Below are 19,222 nucleotides of genomic sequence, written 5' to 3' on the forward strand. Positions count from 1 at the left end.
CAAAACCCCAAAACATCAGCAAACAGCTGAGTTGGAAAACTTCAATCCTGAGTCAGGGGGAAATTCTGAGTTTTGGCAGATCTGTTGGATGCTGTAACAAAACCAGTGAATGTACTTTTAATGAACTTCTCACATCAATCGTCTGGACAGCACAGGGCAGGAAAGGTCTAGTCATTTGGAACAATTTTACTGGGCTCATAAAACCTGTTTCGCTCCCCACACTGAACTCATTGTGTTTGTTTATTAAAACGTCGGAAAACAAACATTATGTAAGTTTATGAGGGATCACAAGCGTGTGTGTTGGATCTGTCCAATAGGAACAGATCAGCTACATCAGACCAGATCCAGCTGATCACAAACGCACTCGTTCATTATATCTGTCAAGTCAGCAGCACTGTTTCATCAGGTTAAACTCAATTATTAGCATATCTGTGGTTTTGCAGAGACATACTAAGCTTAAATTCATTCTGGCAACTGGGTTGTTTTATATTACAGCCCTCAGGAGTCCCGACTGCAGATATACAAACACTTTTTAGGTTAAATAATATAGTTTTCTCGCCAATACAGCCTCTTCTAATCAGGAATATGTCTGATTAAAAGGTGCAATTAAATCTGCAAAGAAGTGGTGGCAAAAAATAGGGAGAAACTGCACTAAATGAATGAAATCATGGAGATCAACAGCCAATCAGAGAGTTTTCTCTCACCGAGTGCCTCCTCTGATGGGACCTCGACCGAAAAGACAAGGCAAGAGCCGACTACTGCTAACGGTGCAGGACACAAACAACACAAAACACAGATGCTCAACAACGACCCGAACACTGGATGACAGCCTGGTGCATCAGAGCCGAAACATTTTTAACAACAATCAGAAACAAAACAAATGTATTCAAGAATCAAAAAATGCTCAATATCTGGGCCAGTCAACAACTCAACACCACCACCAACAGTCATCCTTGTAACGTATCTATCAGCATCCTCCGCTGTGGAAACTACAAAAACATGTTCTTAGTAAAACTGTCTTCAGTTGTAAAAGGAAAAAAAAAAGAACTGTATTCATCCATGAAATAACTCTTTAAACAAAATGGGAAACATTTCTCTAAGTGTGGGCCGATTAGAAACATCACATTTGTTTTGGTTCAACATGCTTCCACATGGGGGAGACATGCTCCTCCCAACTCCAACCCCCTTTTCTTTTTTCTTTTTTTTTAAGCTTGGAAGGAGAGAAAAAAATGCAGCAATACATAAATATTTCCTCTTTGTGGAAGTCTTATAAAAATCCAGAGCTCTGTTAGTGAGAGAATCAGAGGCGAAGTCAAAGAGAGGCAAAGAATGAGAGAGAGAGGAGGGAGCGAATGGTTAAATTTAAGGGGCAGAAAATATAAGATTTTTCAGTGAAGGTAGAGCAAAAACACCTCAGCCTGCAACACTCCAGCTGTTTGTCAACTCTTTTCCTGCCATGGATCTGTCATCCCAGAAGTTACTCTGAGGGCCGAACAGGGACGCAAAGCAGCGAAAGAGAGACAGACAGAGGAGGGAGAAAAGCAGCAAACCTTGGCTGAGGTGAGGAAAAAACAAGGCAGTTGTGTGGGAGAGCAGAGAGGCGAAGAAGGGAGCAACGTCAAGGCGGGGAAGTGGAGGAGTGAGGCGCCCCGTTCTTCCAGCGTAGTGAGAGGGGCAACAGGGGAAACAGAAGAAGAAGAAGAAGAGTGATAAAGAGTTGGGGAAGGAGGGAGAAGAGTCGGCTGGACATGGGGCTTTGTGCTGTTCTCCTCATCTGTCTCTCCCAGGCTGAGCTGGGGAGAGTCTGGGCTCAAGAGCACGAAGGTAAGGCTTTGTTTTGTTTCATATGTGCACAGGTATTCTGATATTATCAGCATTTGTTTGTGCCTTTTCTGTGCTGCACGGTGAACATCTGAATTCAGGTCAGGAGAAAAATACCTGACCTGAATTCTTGCCACCAACTTCGGCAAGAGGAAATCTTAAAAACTGTTGGTTTTTTTGGGGGTTTTTTTGCACATTTCTGGAGGATTTGCACGAGTGTGTGTGTGTTTACGTACGAAGCTAACAGCTCCCTTGACATTTCTCTCTGCCAGTCAAAGGGAGCATATGAAAGGGAAAAGAAATCCTGCATCTCAACTGACAAGTGTTTGAGGTAAACCAGTGATTTCAGTTTGGATGGGTGGTTTTTTTTTTTCACTCCAGCAGGCATTTTAGAAAAAATGTAGAAGAAAAAAAAAACAGTCAATGAGAGCAGCAGCTGTGCCCAGAATACTTTAATTTGGAAAGTTTTTTTGCTTTTCAATCGTACTTTAACTCATCTCCCAAAATGCTGTGTGCACGGCTGTTCTGCACATCACCTGTATATGTAAGCTGTATACTCCCCTGCCATCAGTGTGTGTGTGTGTGTGTGTGTCGCATGTATGTATTTCTGTTCTCCTTAGAGATATATTATTTTTAGCCAGCCCCCGTTCTTCCTCTGCCGCTCCTCCTCCGACAATCAGTGGTGCTCCAGTTTCTCTGGCCTCTCCTGTGGTCCCAGTTCCTCTGATCAGGGGCCTGGTGCTGCAGAGGACAACCCGACAGACCAGAGAGACACACCCCCGCTAACATAAGACACAAGTCCAGAAAATGTCCTCGCTCATCTTCACTGCTTAAACATACCAAAAAAAAAAAACAGAATTCAGTTCAAGTTGTACAGCAGAGTCCATATTTTGGGCTGTTTTCCCAGAGACGGATAACTTCATTTTTGTGCTTACTCACACCAGAAAGTGGAGCAGCTCTTGGCTGAATTAGTGGTTCTGGAAGCTCGGTAATGTCCTCAGCCTGTCTGCAGACGATGCCACATCTCTTTAGTGGAGCAGTTAATACTCAGCAGAGTTACATAAAATCGGTTTGCACGGCTGTGTCGACTCTGTCAAAAGGTCTCGACTGTCAACACCGTCTGCAGATTCATCCGCAGCACGAATTTCACTGTCAAACTCTTCACAAAGGTTCCACGCTGACTTACTTCCCCTGTGAGAGCAAATCCACTCATTCTGATTAGGAAAAATGTGCAGTTTTACCTGCTGGTGTGAACAGGCCTTTACATGCATCTGCTGCTAACTTGAAATCTGGAAATACCAATCATGTGCAACAACATGCTAACACGCTTTACATGTTAACCAAAAGGTCAAAAACACTACTGGCACTTTAGAGTAACACCAGTGGATATTTTTATGAACACCTGAGGACATTTCCAGCTGTTTATATGGCATAAAATCAAGCATTTTGAGTCAAATCATGATTTTTTATGTGCCTAAACCTACCCAAAGCATAAGCACAGCTTTGTGGCAACAGAGAAAAAGCAAATTCCACCTTTTAGCATTTTAAGTCCACCAACATTTGCCAAACAGCACAAAACACTCCAGCTGAGCCTGATGGGAATCAGGGATGTCTATAAACACTCATTTAACATTTAAAAGCAAGTTAATTAGTTTAGAAGTAGAAAACACTCAGAAAATGGTAAAAAGATGAGTGTTTTTAATCCTCCCATTCTTATCAACGTGACATGTCAGAGCAAATTATGTCAACAGCAAGTGTAGAAACATTAAATTGACGAGTAAACGAATTCCACACGTTGCAAACGGTAACATCATTTTGCAGGTGCCAGGTCATAAACCAAAGTACTGGACTGGAGTAAATTGTTGATGGTGCTACATTAGAGTCAGTGGAAGATGATAAAATTCATCCTGAGGGAGGCATAAATGTCTGAAACACATGTTACTGCTCTTTAAACTATCCAAAAGTTGAAATACTTCACTCCAAAATGAGAAATGTCAACCTGCTGGTGGCACTAAAGAGGAAGAGTTATCAGAATACATCATCTGGGGACCATGAATAGAAATCTGTCCAGTAGTCGTTGAGGTTATAGATCTTTACACCTTTCCCTGATCTAGAACATCTTACTGTTGCGGCTGCACGACCTCTATTGTTCAGCCGGTCACTGTTCACTATGTGGAGCTTAGTCAGCACGTCTGAGTTTAGCAGTGAACGGCCGAATGTGTCGCAATCTTACAGAGATTTATTATCTTCTTTTTGGCTGGGCAACAAAATGACAGCTGGAAGATTCCTGGCTCGATGTCATTTGGTATTAATCATACAAAAACAAATTTTAAAAAAAACAGATAATTGGTTAAAATATCTTAAACATTTAAGCAGGTTTGATTGATCAGGGTTGAAACACACTGATTTTAAAAGCAGATGCTGTCCTGATTATGGCCTGAAAAGAAGCGAGGAGCTCTGTTTATGGACAGAATAAACACAACATGAGTCACACAGACTTTGGCTTCAGTCTGATGCAGATATTAATAGATTTTCAAACAGGATGTTATATACGGAAAAATCTGATCTAAATCTGACAGGCCGGCCTGATCAATAGTCTGCGGTGGGTCTGAAGTTGCAGACAAATGACCAGAACTCCAACATTTCCTCCTGAACTTTTTTTTTTTAGGTTGACACCAAGAATGTCTTCAGGGTCTTGTTATTCTCGCCGAAGGGAATCAAAGTCAGTCTGCGGTTCAGCTCTCGCTAACTACCTGTAACTGTTTCCAAATATAAAACTGAAGCCTAGTTATCATCTCACAACTGTCAGAGGTGGAGCTGCATGTCAGCTGCTCTAAAACTGGAAAATATGATCCAAGTTGTAACAGACGAAAACAACTCGATGACAGTAAATCAAAGGTTTTCTAAACTCTGAGCCTAGACCATGTGTCCATATTTATCAAAACGCCACATTTTTTATTTTTTCCCCCTTTTCTTTTTCCGGGTCCTTATCAGTCCAGCTGCCAGTGTTTGTGATCGTGTGCTATGGTTACTGCTGCTCCTGAGTGAAAGGTGCCAAATGGCTTCCTCCCACGCCATAAGCTCCAGGCTGGGTTTAATACAGATCGCCTCTTTAAAAATCCAACAATAATAAAAAAAAATTAAAAAACACTGTGCTTAACTGCGATGACACACACTGACATACAGTGACCTCACGCTGTGATTACTGTCCGACTCTTTTGCCAGATGACTGCAGGTGCTTTGCTAATCCCATCCTGACACTGCGTCTCGTCTCCGACAGCACACAAAACCTGACCGCTGTGGGGTCAAGACTTTGTTTGTGTCTTGATATTTAATCAACTCTCATCTGCTGTGTTTGGACGGCAACATAATGGTGCATCTGTCTGTGGAGCAAAGATGTTGGCCATGTGTTCTCTTCTGTTGGTCCTGCAGATCACTCTCTTTTTTTCCTCTGCGTCCTTGATGCATCCTGAACTCCACTTGAACTTCAAAGTGTTGTGTATTTAACCAGAAAGATATTTCTTTCATCGGAAATTTACTTTTCATCCCTGGACTTCCTCCAGTTGAACAGGCTGAAAGACCATTTAGCTTTTGTTTCAGCTGAGGACTGTAGTTTAGTCTGGTGTGTCTCCAGTTCTGTCAACCATGCAAAAGCTGCTTTCAAACAGCAAAAATCCAACCTAAAATGTTTCCTACGTGTCTGTCATCAATGGCACAAGGTAAAGGTATTAGTTACCTTTACAAGAGACGAAAGAAGGTCACGCAGCTACTGTACATTTCTAGAGAAACACAAAGATAGAAGCAGATCAGGGGGATGTGAAGCAGGCTCGTGGGAGACAGTAAAGGGATGAATGAACACGATGTGTATATCTGTAACACATTGTATATGTGCCCACAAAGCTGTGTCCTACTTCGATGTGACTCCCAACACCCACAAGAGGTGGTTGCTGCAATGCAGGCACATCTGAGGAGGCAGATACAGTGGACTCTGCTGCCACGCCGGCTTAATCATCTCAAAACAGCTGATTTATATTTGTTGATCATAAATAAGGCAGCCGGAGTCAGCTCTCCTGGCACTGCCAGATATGTTGGATTAAGCAGCAGGATATCTGCTGCACGGCACAGTCTAAATTTAGAGGAATGTCAGAATGGCAGAGTTTTCTAATCATAGTGTATATGTACAGTTAAACCACCCACAATTCAGCAGAACATTTGTCATAGCTGTCACTTCAGTCAGTGCATTTTTCTGGCTGTCTTTCAAATTTTGACAGGATGTTTTTTTAATTTCTGCTCCAGTTCGCACATTCCCCGTGCAGGTTCCACATGTGCGTGCCAGACCTGGTGATGCCGAGGTCAACCCAAGTCGTAACGCAATAACCCGACCCGCTCTGGGTCTCTTCTATGGCCCTCTTTACGCTCTGAGTTCATCAAGGCCTACATGCAGACAGTCTGGCAAGAAGTTTGAGAAGGAAAAATCTGAAAGTGACCTAAAAAGTCTTAAAGATGTGAGACGATATGCGCACAGTCGTATATGGGATGTTTGTACCCCTGAAGGACTTGACAGACAGTTTGTAATAGCTAGTCTCTGATCCAGTCTCAACCTCTCCTGTTCCCCCTGCTGTCTGTCGCCTCCTCAGCTGTTTTCTGATGATGATGATGATGATGATGATGATGAGTGTTGCCAATCTGACCCAATTAGATGCCTCTTGCTCGGAAGCCGTGGAAATAGCTTCCGCCGCACCATAATCAAACAAGATTCCTCATTAGAGCAGTCTCCCCTGTGTGTGTGATAACCTCTCTATGTTTCTCTCTTGTCCCATTTTGTTTCCCAGCTCTCTTTTGATCGTTGTCTCTTTGTTGTTGTATTTTCCTCTATTCAGTCTTCATGCGACGAGGGCTTTGAGTCTGATGATAAAATCTTACAATATCTCACAGTGTAAGTGGCAGGAAGTCACTGCAAGTGGCAAAAAAAGTAGTTCCACACATACTGTAAAACCACAACTTGCCGTTTTAGACTAGACTTTTTGTCCAGCTCAAACAAACAAGTTATAACATATTAATTACTTGTTTGTGGGCTTGTTACCTTTGGCCTAGCTGCTTCCAGCTGTTTTCTATTTTTATGCTAAGCTAAGCTAAAACAGGCTTGGTCTTCATATTTACCATACAAACATGAGGGTGATATTGAGCTTCTCATCTTATTCTCTGCAAGAAATCAAAGCAGAAACCTCACAAAATGTTGCAATAATCTTTTAAAGTCAAAAACAGATTATCAGCTGTATCCAACAAAAAAAAAACAAAGAGTCCAAATGCCACATAGTCATTTTTCAAGGCCAGGGCTTCAATCTTACGTTGGTGACATTATTTGGAGTAAGCGTCTGCATAGTAACATCAGGTGTTGGTGTTGGATTTGTGGTAACAAGGTTCCACCTGTACACTCAGCTCAGCTGTCAATCAAGACATCACACCCCCTTCAGATAGTATCGAATAAGTAATTAAACCAAATTTAACAAATGATCACCACGTGAACATACATCAGTGTGACAACAGCTGCTTAAACTGACTGACGCCATCGAAAAATTGTAATCAATCAATTTAATTTGTTCCATGTCCCATCTGCTGACATGGAGGAGGGGTTGTGACCTCAAGATGTCGCCCATCTTTATGCAAACAGTGGTTTGTCCCAAATGCGTTGGAGAAGGTGGAGATCAGGGCACAGTGTAGGTCAGGCAAGTTCATCCACACTTAACTGAGAATGTCATGTTGAAACAGGAAGCGGCTTTCCCCTCAGTGATGCCACAAACCTGGAGGCAAACTGTTGTCGAAATTATCACTGGATGCTGCAGCATTGAGATTTTAATTAGAACAAACTGGGCAAGCCAAACCAAGAAAAACAGCTCCAGACCAAAAGTACAAAACGGTCTGTGGACAGGATCCAGGTTGTCCACATGTTGTCAATACAATTTAAAAGGAAAGAGGCAGAGAGGGGGGTCTGAACCGCAGGCTGACTCTCGTCCTTCACTTTCTCAACGAGACCGTAACGTGCTGTTTTCTTAGATCCTCATTTTAGTGAACTAATAGCTCACATAAAATCAGGAGAGCAAAATTGATTTAATCCCTAAACTAAAAGTCCTCCCGTAAGAAAACAGCCGAAAAACATTCACCCCGCCGAATGACCGTCCAGTTCTGCTGATCTCGCAAAATGTGGATGGGACAGTGAGTCATGGATCAGTTTACCGTCCAAAAAGAAAGGAAATACCCTCCTCGAGAAAAGCAAATGTTGAAAAAATATAAATACTCGTCGATGATCTGTTGAGCAGATCACCCACACAAACGCATTGACACATACATTGTGCGCACACACGGGGACACTTGGCCATTAAAGAGCGCTGGCACAAAACCACGGTTGTATTCATGGTTAAGAAATTAGTTACTAACCACTTAATGTCCAACCAAAACACGGGACACATTATTAGTTTAAAATGCAGTAATCAAAAAGACATCATGGCACTATTTCTGCTTGGTAGAAGTCAAAGAAAATGAACTCATTAGTCTTTTTTCTTCTTGGTTTGTGACTTCAGTTCTTTCTGTCTGTGAGAGTTACGGCTCTAAAACCTAGAAACAAGGACTTTATGTCTGTTTGCTAATGATCCACATTGTGGCAACCAATTAAGAGCAGATGTGACCACAGACAACAACACAGATGATTTTCGAGCTCTTTTCACACATTTTGAAATCCAGGGGAGAGTTCAACCAATGTCTTTTTTCTCAAAAATCTTAAATCTACAACTTAGTGTTTTTATTTGCTGTGTATCCATCTGATCGTTGATAGCAGGTGGAGAAAAGCATTATGAAAACACAGCAAGAGAAACATCTGGACGGCATAGAGTTCAACAGAAATCTGTTTGTCGGTGGATTCAATCCTACAAGATGTTTGTGCACGCAGGCCTCACATGTGTTTCAGCTCTGCTCAGTCACCATAATGCCTGTATTCTTTTAGATGCACTGAGAGGGACTCCTCTGCGGACGGATGGGGATCCTTCCGGTTTTCACAGAACCAGGAGGGACCAGCAGACCCCACACAAACACAGAGATGCCCGAAACGCACAGGCTGAAGGAGGAGGAGGAGGAGGAGGAGGAGGAGGAGTGGATATCAGTACCCTGCCTGACAACATGACCCGCGTAGTGGTGAGATCCAAACAACAGACACTTTACAAAGTCCTGCCTCCTGCAGATGCTCTTGCTACGCCTTTCAACTTTCCCTTCTAGCACGGCACATATCCTGATGGCAATGGCAGAACTACCACTTGAAATTCTTACTAATATTTTGAAAAACATGGCTGTTTGACAAGCAGACTTGTCATTTGTAGCTGATGAGCAAAGATTTATCTGTGAAGTAGGAGAGAAATTCCATAATCAATCACACAGAACAACACAGAATGCAGCGACGGCGCCTCCGCCTGCAATATGGTGTCAGCAGCAACTCGCTCTACACATGGGGAGGTTGGCCCTGGCATCAGAATAGCTAAATCCTGACAAAAAAAAGTGAACTGATGCTTGTTTTGGTTTTTACTGTTAGCGACAGGCTGTTTGTTTCACGTAGCGACGGGAATTTTGAAAACAGCAACACGCAGACAGCAGAAGGATGGCGTAATAGGATGCAGGTTATTAGTTTCCCCTTTTAAAAATGTGACGTTTGAATCACTTCATCAAATTAATAACTAGTTTATTCTGATAACTTTTCTCAGAAACGTTTTTAAACTGGGCAATAAAGTTGTGAAGTCCTACAAACAAATGTAATCCAGCTCGTTCTGTCTGAAACACACGTAAGTAACATGGCTGGGGGAGAGGTGCATTTTAATTTCCCCTATTTGATGTGACTGATTAAGATTAAATTACCACTGTACTCTAACTTTATAGCCCTTCTTTGATTTTATAAGAAAATATAGTTGCATGTCCATCACTCACAGACGAGAGTTGGTGCAAATTCAAACACAAGAACGAACTGAAAACAACCCTCAACATTAATATAGTATACAGTATATTGCCAGTGAATGGAGTCCAGGTGTATAAACAGCTCATTGTCAGTCATCTACCCTGATGGTGCTGCACTCAAACCTGTCCAAACTACTTTGCTGATCTGCAAATATGCCCAAAAAAGAATGATCGTAATGTTCAACACACAAGCTTTTTACTGAAAAGAATAAATTCAGACGTAATCCCTTTTGGATCATCAACATTTTGAATTGTAACTCATTTAATTTGATATTTTTTCTCAGTAACTCTAATTTTATGATGCTATTATATAACTAGAGATGAGATCATCTATGTTCAGACTGAGGCTACAGGAACAGAAGGTCTCAGATCTGTTACTTGTGTACAGGACATGGAAATAAATTCGCAGTCCAAGTAATATCGTAAAAATGGAAAATGTTATTTCGTTTTGGATGCTTACTGTTGGAAACACGTACTTGGACGTCAAGTCAGTGGTTAGATGTAGGCTTTAATTGTTTGTATTTTTAGACATTATGCTTCACTTCTACAAGAGAAAAATTCCTCTTTGACCGATGATGTTTTTGGCAAATATAATGTTTGTGAAACAAGTGTGGCCTGAGTGGATGGAATCTAAACTTCATCAGTTCTACTAAAGAGATGCTAACATTATCCTGTTGGTTTGGCAAATATACAGTCTGTGTGGTTAACCGTGCCAACTCTGTTAAAGATCAGCCCACAGCTGCTTCGCTGAGCTTTTCTATGGATCCATTTGGGATTGTCTTGAACTCAATGCATGACACATCCCTTAATAGGGCTAGCCTGAACTCATGACACAGTGCAATGGAGAAGAACTGGGAGGTCATCATCCTACAGACAGCTAGCTATCAAGATACACCCACAAATGAGATCTGAATTCTGTAGCAGGTTGTTGTGAGTTAATTTAGAGACATGAAAACTGGCATTTGTCTTAGGTCTTCGTGAAAAACACTTTGTTTATTGCTCCTAGCAACTGCTGCCGAAGCTGCTTTTGTTTTTCTATGACAATGCCAACATGACAGATACGTCACTTGGCTTCGGATTATTTGGGGATGAACAAGACAAAATATTCCTCCTCTCACCAAGGATCCAGCAAACATGAACACAGCGTCAGGCTGAATTAATGAAGTGAAACTGTTGGGTTATCATCAGGTGGCAGGAAGCTATTTGCGTGCTTTGCAGAGGCTTTAACCATACGGTGGATGTGTTATTGTAATAATACTGAGCTGAAAGGTCAGTCGAGGTAATAATCTTTCCACTCTGCCAAGCTGGAGAAGCTCTGAGTGGAGGTCATTGTTATTAGACTTTGAGGTGGACTTGTGTCCTGTGCCATTTTCCGTTCATTACCTTTTTTTTTTTTTTTTTTTTTAAACGTCTGCACGTTTGTGTTTGTTTGAGTGCGTGCGATGAGGTTTTATTTGTGTCTTTCTTCATGTCCCGGACTCGTCTTTCATTCGAATCAGCCTCAATAAAATTCAACCCAAATAAATTGTGTCGTACAATTTTTTTTTTTTCTTTCCCCTCTCCCTGCAATTCAAATTGAAAACAGACGAGAGGCTCGACCTGCCAACTTACACTGTTTGTCTAAGCATGGCTATGCGCGCGTGTGCATGTGTGTGTGTGCTCGCGAATGACTCACTTGGACAAGATCACAAGTAGCCCTGTTGTACTGCTGCTGTTGCCGTTTTTGGGGGAGGTCTGATCCCAATTTCCCTCCACCTCCTCCCGCCCAATGGGAATCTGCTCTGTAAATCAGTCAGCTGTGAGGGAGAAGGATGATTGTTTCCTGTTCCTCACCTAGAAATCCCACACCCTCCTTTACTAAACACAGCCTGGTGTCAGGCAGTGAAGATGGGAGAAAAAAAGTGGGTCACTTGCTGTATATGGAGCAGCCAGAGAGGCAGTGAGAGCGCTGCATTTAACTGCTCTACTTTCTGAGCACCACACTAAACCCCAGAACCATTGCTCTCTGTCACCTTGAACTGTGGCATGCATTAATAATGCCATCAAGACCGGAGATTCTTACGAAGACGCAGACCATCGTCGTCAAAGCGCGGTGTGTAACGTGTAAACAGCTCCCCCAAGTGGAAACTGTGCGGACGGAAATAGATGAGATAAATCCCAGATGTCTGGTGTGGTGGTTCCCAACCGAACCCTGAACACAAAGCAATCTGCGCTCAGAACCACTTTTTGGTTGGTTGGTTGGTTGGATGTCTTTAATTCTTGACGTTCCCTTCTCAGATTGTAAAAAGTGGAGAAAGTCTCAAAAACAGATTTGTGTTGAATATTGTTTTTCTTACCTCACATCTTCTTACATTCACCCCGTCACTCCTTGTAGGGGGCTGACCTGATCCTTTTTGATTCACCAACACCGGGACTGAAGAATACATCATCGTAAATGTCTGAAGAAAACAAACAAAAAACAAATTAACACATAAATGTTAAAGTAGTTTAAGGATTTATTCATGCAAACCAATGTTGATTAGGCTGATAAACAGAGATATGCAGAGGTTTGTGTAGGAAATAGATCCATCTATTAGGAAAATGGGCACAAAAGGGTGAACACTGAAAGATCTTCTGGGAGATTAACTTTCTTTTGATTAGATTCATATGAAATATTAAAATATACAATAATAATATATCTGCATATTTTATTCTTGATTAACTCTTGAGTGATTTAGTCTAAAAGCTTTCATATCATATTGAAAAGGCACATATTCACAGACATATTCTTACTTACTAACATATGACAAAGATTTTCTCAATATTATTCAATTAATTGATAATCAGAAGGGCTGCTGACTTATTTTTTGGTGATCTGAACAAATATTCTATCAACATTATTAATGATATGAAGCAGTAAAACTAGAGACTTTCCTGATGACTAATTTCCCTGAATGCAGTGTACTCATGGCTGTTCTCTGAGCTGCCTCACCATGAATCGTGTTTTATGAAAACTTCACTTTGCAAATGAGTGTCCCCCTTTCACTCAGGAGGACTCCCAGAGGTACTACAGATGGCAGAGTTTTGGTCCAACAGACAGACGGACTCAGGACCTGTGGGTGGATCTGAACGCCCTGCACAAGAGCCAAGTCCAGATCCACGGCATCCTGTCCAACACGCACCGGCAGGCAGCGGTGAGATCAACACACACAAACATAACATCTAATTTTACACTCGGCCGTGTCTGACATCTCTTCTTCTCCGCAGAGGGTGGCGCTGTCTTTTGATTTCCCTTTTTACGGACACTATTTGAGACAGATTATCGTGGCGACAGGTGGTGAGTTTCACTTCACGTTACTCGACATCATAGCAACACTCATCTACGCCGCTCCTCCAATCAGGAGATCGAACATCTACCAGTGTACCGAAGGAGACTCTGTCCTACCCTGGGGAAATATTCAAGCATACCAGGCTATAATAAATCCAGTTAATTGTAAATGCCTTCATTTTTTGATGACTTTAATTGCCTAAAGACCTGGTGTACATGTCCTACATTTTTAACCCGCAGACTTTATCATGAGAGAGTTATTTGTTACACTCAACATTCCCGCTTCAGTTGATCCTAAATGCTACTCGGCTAATAAATATTATTTTAAGTCGTATCGCCCCAGCCCTCATCTGTACTTCCGTCCCCTCCCCTCAGGGTTCATATTCATGGGGGAGATTACTCATCGAATGCTGACTGCCACACAGTACGTCGCTCCCCTCATGGCCAACTTTGACCCGAGCTTCTCCAAGAACTCCACCGTGAGGTACTCGGACAACGGTGAGTGGGAGCTACTCGGTGACGTCCGTCATGTGTTGGAGCTCCTGGTTTTCTTCAACCAGCCTCTGTTTGTCTGCTCCGCTCAGGTAACCTATTTGTGGTGCAGTGGGACAAAGTGCGGCTAAAGGACCGAGAGGCCGAAGGACCTTTTACTTTCCAGGCAGCCCTCCACAAGAATGGAACAATTGTCTTCAACTACAGAGATGTAAACTGGACTGTTTGCTGCATCACCTATACTTGATATATTAACGAGGGGAACGATACTCATGTTTCGTCATGTTCAAACAAAACGCTGTTATTTCAGGTCCCTGTGCCCGTGGTGAAAATTAATTCCACAGAGCATCCAGTGAAAGTTGGACTGTCTGACGCTTTCATGGCGTTCCTTCTCTCCTCACAGCCCTCAGGTCAGTTTTTCTAAATGTTTTAGTTGTACATACATGGCTGTCACTGTTGCAAATAATCTTGTCTCTGAATTCTATTTCTTGTTAGATTTCTGTTAGATTTTGTTGACATGTAAACCTCATATTGTTTTCACCATAAGAGTAAACTTTCATTGTTAGACAGAATACTACATTACCAACTTTTAACAAGAAAACGTCATGATAGTCTTAGACTATAAAGAACCAGTATGAGCATTAAGATAAGAGAATGGACATTCTGCGCATTTTATGTGTGCAAGTTCTTGTCTTGGGATGATCATTAATCTATATTTGTTCAGTTACTGATGTTTTTTTAAGCTTTAAGTCACCTATACCAATATTTTGTGGACTATCAGTTTGCTAATGATTGTTTAGCACCAATGTCAGCACTGTCAGGTCAAATTACAAGGTTACGACTTGATTATTTTGTACGGTTTCACTGGTGTTTGATGCACTTTCAGCCACTTATTGGCCCGGCATTTGGAAAGCACTCTCGTGTGTACAGAGATGTTTTGGAAGACAAAGAAATGAAGCCGAATGGAGGAGGAAAATTTCCATTTTTAGAAAAAATATCCACACATGTGTGGACAAGGCCTTAATCCGTTAATAAGATTTACTGAGCGGTGACTGGTTTTATTGTCTTGGTGGGAGGCACATTGGAGCACATCGTATAATTGAAACCATGAAAAGTCAGTAACCTATTTTCTCATTCAGCTTCTTACTACGAGTGATTGGGAACCCACAGGATCACACAATGTTCTACCAAATTTAAACAGTTTTTGTTATTTCCACATGAGATATTTGTGTTTTTGGCTGAGCTTGTCTCAATGGTTTGAAATAGAAAACCTTTTTCAGTGCAGCAATCGGAAGTTTTTCCCATTTGAATCAAACAATGACAGTCGTGGGATCGTGTGCTTGTGCTGCTGTCTTATCAAACCACCCACACAGACCTGATGAAGCTGATTAGCTGAGCTTCTGAGGGCTTTAAGGTTTCACTGATCACAGACCAGTTTAGCCCAGAACTGGATATAATACTCGGTGGACAGTTTGTTTTGATCCAGGACAAAGCGATTTATATTCTTGCAGCCTTTTGTGAGTCTTCAGTTGATCAATGAGAAAGTGCCTTTTCTTCTAAGAGGTCAGACTGATCTGTTCCTTTTGAGAAAGCCAGACTTTACTAATACAGTAGAGCCGCAGCATTACTCTCAATTAATTGATTTGTTTATTGGTGTTTCAACAGCCCAAGATGACATCCTCAAACGTTTTGTTTTTATTCACAACCATTGCATTTTTTGCCCTATTAAAGTCAAGAAACCTGAAAACATCCAATCATCAATCCATCTCTATAGAACAGTGTTCGATAACATCAGGATCTCACTATTTAACTATAAGCATTGCTGCAACCACAAGACATAAAAATCCTAAAAATGAGACTCTTTGTGTGGAACCAACAAAATCTTGTAAAACATTCTACATTTCTCCTCTAGATCCGAAGCATCGTACCATCTATGAGTATCATCGTGTTGAGATCGACACCACAAAGATCGTTAGCAGATCTGCTTTCGAGTTCACCCCTCTGCCCAGTAAGTATCCTCACAAACCGACATTTATACGACAGCCTCGCCTCATTAGTCAACATTGTTTCTTTCCTCCAGCTTGTCTTCAACACACATCCTGTGAACTCTGCCTGACATCCAACCTGACGACTGGCTGCGGCTGGTGCAACACGCTTCAACGGTAGGAAGAAATTCTGAAAACTTTATCTTGTAATGAAGCGTAGAAAGCCAGGTTCTTTCTCATTTTGTCCTCACTGAGTTTCAGGTGCTCTGACGGTATCGACCGGCACAGACAAGAGTGGCTGGATTATAACTGCCCTGAAGAGGTGAGATACATTTTCCTTTCACACAACAGAGAAATGAGCAGCTGTTTCATTCCTTCTTGAGTCATTGCTGTGGGCGTTCACTCAGGCAAAAGGCACATGTGAGGACTACAACCCGGTTCTACCTGAGGGATCCATGGGCTCCTTCAACAACTCTTCTCCAGGTCCAACACCTTCTGCAGCAGTGCTCGAAGACCAGCCCGTCACTAGAGGTACATTTTCAGGAGGTACAATGTCCGGAGAAAATTGAATCCATATTACTGGACTGGAGTTTCAGTTGAATTACATGTTCTAATTAGGGTTAGGATATTAGATTCTGGTGGTACGGTAACATCGCAGAAAATATGATGGTATTAAACAAGGATATGCTATCAAACTGTTGTTGTAAGTTATAAATAGGGCTGCTCCTAACAGCTATTTTCATTGTTGATTAATCTGTCGATCATTTCCATCACAGTTTATAGAAATACTACCCAGTCAGACTATCTATGACTTGTCATACATGCAGGAGCTGTGCACACTCATCATTTCTGTGCACCGAAGGATCAGTATTTTAGGTGACTTCCAGTTGAACCTCCAAATAATGCGGTTCAGATAATTTGCCTTCACTTCACGGATGGTTTCCAACCTGTCTGAATCCTGACTGTTTATTTCCTGCCACATCAGAATTTGTTGTTCCCAGAATGTTATTATTATTGATAGGAAAAGGCTGAAGACATGAATATAACTTCCAGGTTCTAATAAAATGGAATTATCCTTTAAACCATCTCAATGATTTTTCACAAGCTGGCTGAGGGCCGTTTAAGGCCTCATTAGTCAATTCATTGGTTGACTGACTATGCTGCCGTTGTCAGAGTTTTATATGCAAACAAATAATGCAACACAGATCGCCTTCGTTTGTCTCCTGTTTGTCCCCTTTCCTTTGTTTTTCTGTTCTCTTGGATGAACTTTGAAGCGCTATGTCAATAAAGTTGAGCTGAGGTTAGCTTTGCACGCTATGGGAATTATTGCTTTTGCATAACCATTTTCATTTTCACTGAAAAAGCTGTCTGTGTCTGGTGTCTGTACCAATCACACAAACATGTTTTCTTACATTTGGAGAACACGATTTGTTAGCCAGAACTACAGAACTTCATTATTATGCTGTTTGTCACATTTTACCTTCTGAATCTGAAATCTTCTGTGATTTGGTTGTAGAAATTGGCAAAACTGTGATTTTGATAATATTCTGATTGCTTGTAAGGCCCCAGTTGAGCTATAAAATAGTTTGGCAATAAAAACATATTCATTTTAGTTGTTTTAGCTCAATCTGATTAATTGATTATCAAATTGACATTTAATGTATTAGCTGACAATAAATGTCAACAAGTACTTGGCAGCTGTATTGCTCACAAAGACTGCTACAACCAGAAACAACTATACAAATAATTGGACCAATCCAACCAAGTCAGACCACTCTACGGTTACAATAACCTCCTTCAGCTAGTCACCAAAACAGCAACAACAATCTGTTTTCCTTCCTCTCAGATTTACAGACGGGTCCTCCGAGCCATAAGGGGATAACGGAGAACACAGCCATCATAGCAGGTGTGGTTGCCGCGCTGGTTCTGCTTGTAATTCTCACCTTACTGGCTGTGTACTACATCAACACACACCCAACAGTGGCTCCACCGTTCTACCTCATGCAGGTGAGAGAAACAAACACACACCCTGTGGAGACGACAGGTTGGTTTTATCTGTTTAAAGAGTTATCCCACATGCGCACTCATGTCTGTCTGCTGCCTGGCCTTTAGCAACTACTGTCTGTTCTTCGTAGCGACGCACCAATAACTACTGGCCCTCCATGAAGTTCCGCAACCAGGGCTGTCACTCCAGTTACGCTGAAGTCGAGCTTGGGGGTCACGAAAAGGAAGGTTTCATTGAAGCTGAGCAGTGCTACTGAAGGTCCTGGACTTGCAAGACTCGGTCAGAAGAAGAAAGGACACCATCTAGCGGACTGCAAAGGTATCACAAGGGGATGAATAAGGACTATTAGGCCGACCATCGACACAGAACGCCCCAACTCCAACCTTGGCGGCTGGACGGTGTTTACTGTAACTGCTCCTGTAGCTCTATCCAGCTGTCTCTGTGTATTTTGCTCTTTGCCATCACACAGGGGATTTTGCAATATTATCCGAGGGTTGGAGGGTCTGAGATGAAGCCGACTGTACAGAAAATGACGTGTAACTGTACAAAACCCATCAATGCAAAGGGGATGTCAGGGAACGAAAATCGAACAAGCCTTCATACTGCAAACCAATGTATAGCTCAACTTAACTATGTGTTTCTGTTTTCATTCTGTTTATTTTTTGTTTCATGAAACTTCCATGCGACCAATGATCAATTCATAACATGTTATATCTCTGTGGACTTCACTATAACAGATATTTAGCTATATAACTGATAGTGATTATAATGACCATCTTGAACTTCTCTGGAGAAATATTGTTTGGATGAATTTTAAAAGGCGTCAAGTTAGGAGAGTTTTCTTTGAACCTTTCTGTTTAAATGTCTTCTAATAAAAGCTGGTGGTGAGTGTTGATATCAATCTCATGCTTGGTGAAAATCTTGAAAACAAATAGTAGAGGCCGATATTTAACCAGACATATTGATCGGTGGAAGATATTCTGGCCACTGTGAGGTGAGTGTCATCAGGTGACAAACTGTTACATCTTCATATTTGACATTAACAATTGACTGAATGAGATCTGAATGTATTTATTCATTAAAACTTGTAGGAAAGTCACATAGAGATACTAACAAACTTATCCACATTGGTTTTGCTCCCATACACATTAATACTGGTAACATTTCTGCTTCTAATCAATATTCAGACTAAATATCGAGGCATTAGCCTTGTTTGTTTTTCTGATATTACCTAAAACAAATAATTTTATCATACGTATTTGTTTTCAGGGGAAATTCAGGTACCCTACCTTGAAGCTAAACTTTGCCGTGATGTGTTAAGATTTAAATAATATATATTTTCCTTATTAGCAAGACAGTGCTGTCATTTCTGTCCATTCTGCCCAGCACTAAAGTGACACTTAAAATGAAGTAGCTTTTAGGTAAAAAGGTAAATCTCAACACCACTGAACATCTAAATTACATGAGTATAAAACAAAGACAAAAAAACATAATAAAAACTGAACCAATTACAATTAGTGATTGATAACAAACAGACAAGATGAAGCACTACCACACGATGGAGCTATAAGACTACAAAAAAATTCAACAATCGCGTTCATCACTGATCTTTGAGATTTA

The 19,222-nt window shown here is 41.4% G+C and overlaps 2 protein-coding genes across 13 annotated transcripts in view; one reads left to right on the forward strand and one right to left on the reverse strand.

Moving 5' to 3' along the window:
* The window catches only part of LOC119009242 (dickkopf-related protein 3-like), a 39,472-nt gene that overhangs the window by 18,646 nt on the left and 1,604 nt on the right, over nucleotides 1-19,222 (reverse strand). For 5 of the 11 annotated variants that reach the window (XR_005071667.1, XR_005071669.1, XM_037080285.1 and 2 more), the window contains one exon: nucleotides 12,150-12,251. The gene's annotated coding sequence lies outside the window, so the exon portion shown is untranslated. Of the gene's footprint in view, nucleotides 1-2,246; nucleotides 2,563-5,581; nucleotides 5,601-9,012; nucleotides 11,941-12,149; nucleotides 12,252-16,041; nucleotides 16,123-19,222 lie in introns of those variants that run through there. The other 6 variants (XR_005071665.1, XR_005071664.1, XR_005071666.1 and 3 more) reach the window with 5 other exon arrangements.
* Nucleotides 1,694-18,497, forward strand: LOC119009238 (plexin domain-containing protein 1-like). 2 transcript variants are annotated; one of them, XM_037080275.1, is made up of 13 exons: nucleotides 1,694-1,824; nucleotides 8,819-9,006; nucleotides 12,843-12,986; nucleotides 13,060-13,129; nucleotides 13,496-13,618; nucleotides 13,705-13,823; nucleotides 13,923-14,022; nucleotides 15,525-15,620; nucleotides 15,693-15,774; nucleotides 15,859-15,919; nucleotides 16,005-16,128; nucleotides 17,444-17,604; nucleotides 17,733-18,497. In XM_037080275.1, the coding sequence occupies exons 1-13, from the start codon at nucleotides 1,749-1,751 to the stop codon at nucleotides 17,856-17,858; spliced, it is 1,470 nt and encodes a 489-aa protein (XP_036936170.1). In that variant the 5' UTR covers nucleotides 1,694-1,748; the 3' UTR covers nucleotides 17,859-18,497. The 2 variants fall into 2 exon arrangements, with proteins under 2 accessions (XP_036936170.1, XP_036936171.1); XM_037080276.1 differs by having other exon boundaries at nucleotides 12,846-12,986.

This window comes from Acanthopagrus latus, chromosome 20 (genome assembly GCF_904848185.1).
Source record: "Acanthopagrus latus isolate v.2019 chromosome 20, fAcaLat1.1, whole genome shotgun sequence".
Classification (NCBI taxonomy): domain Eukaryota; kingdom Metazoa; phylum Chordata; class Actinopteri; order Spariformes; family Sparidae; genus Acanthopagrus; species Acanthopagrus latus.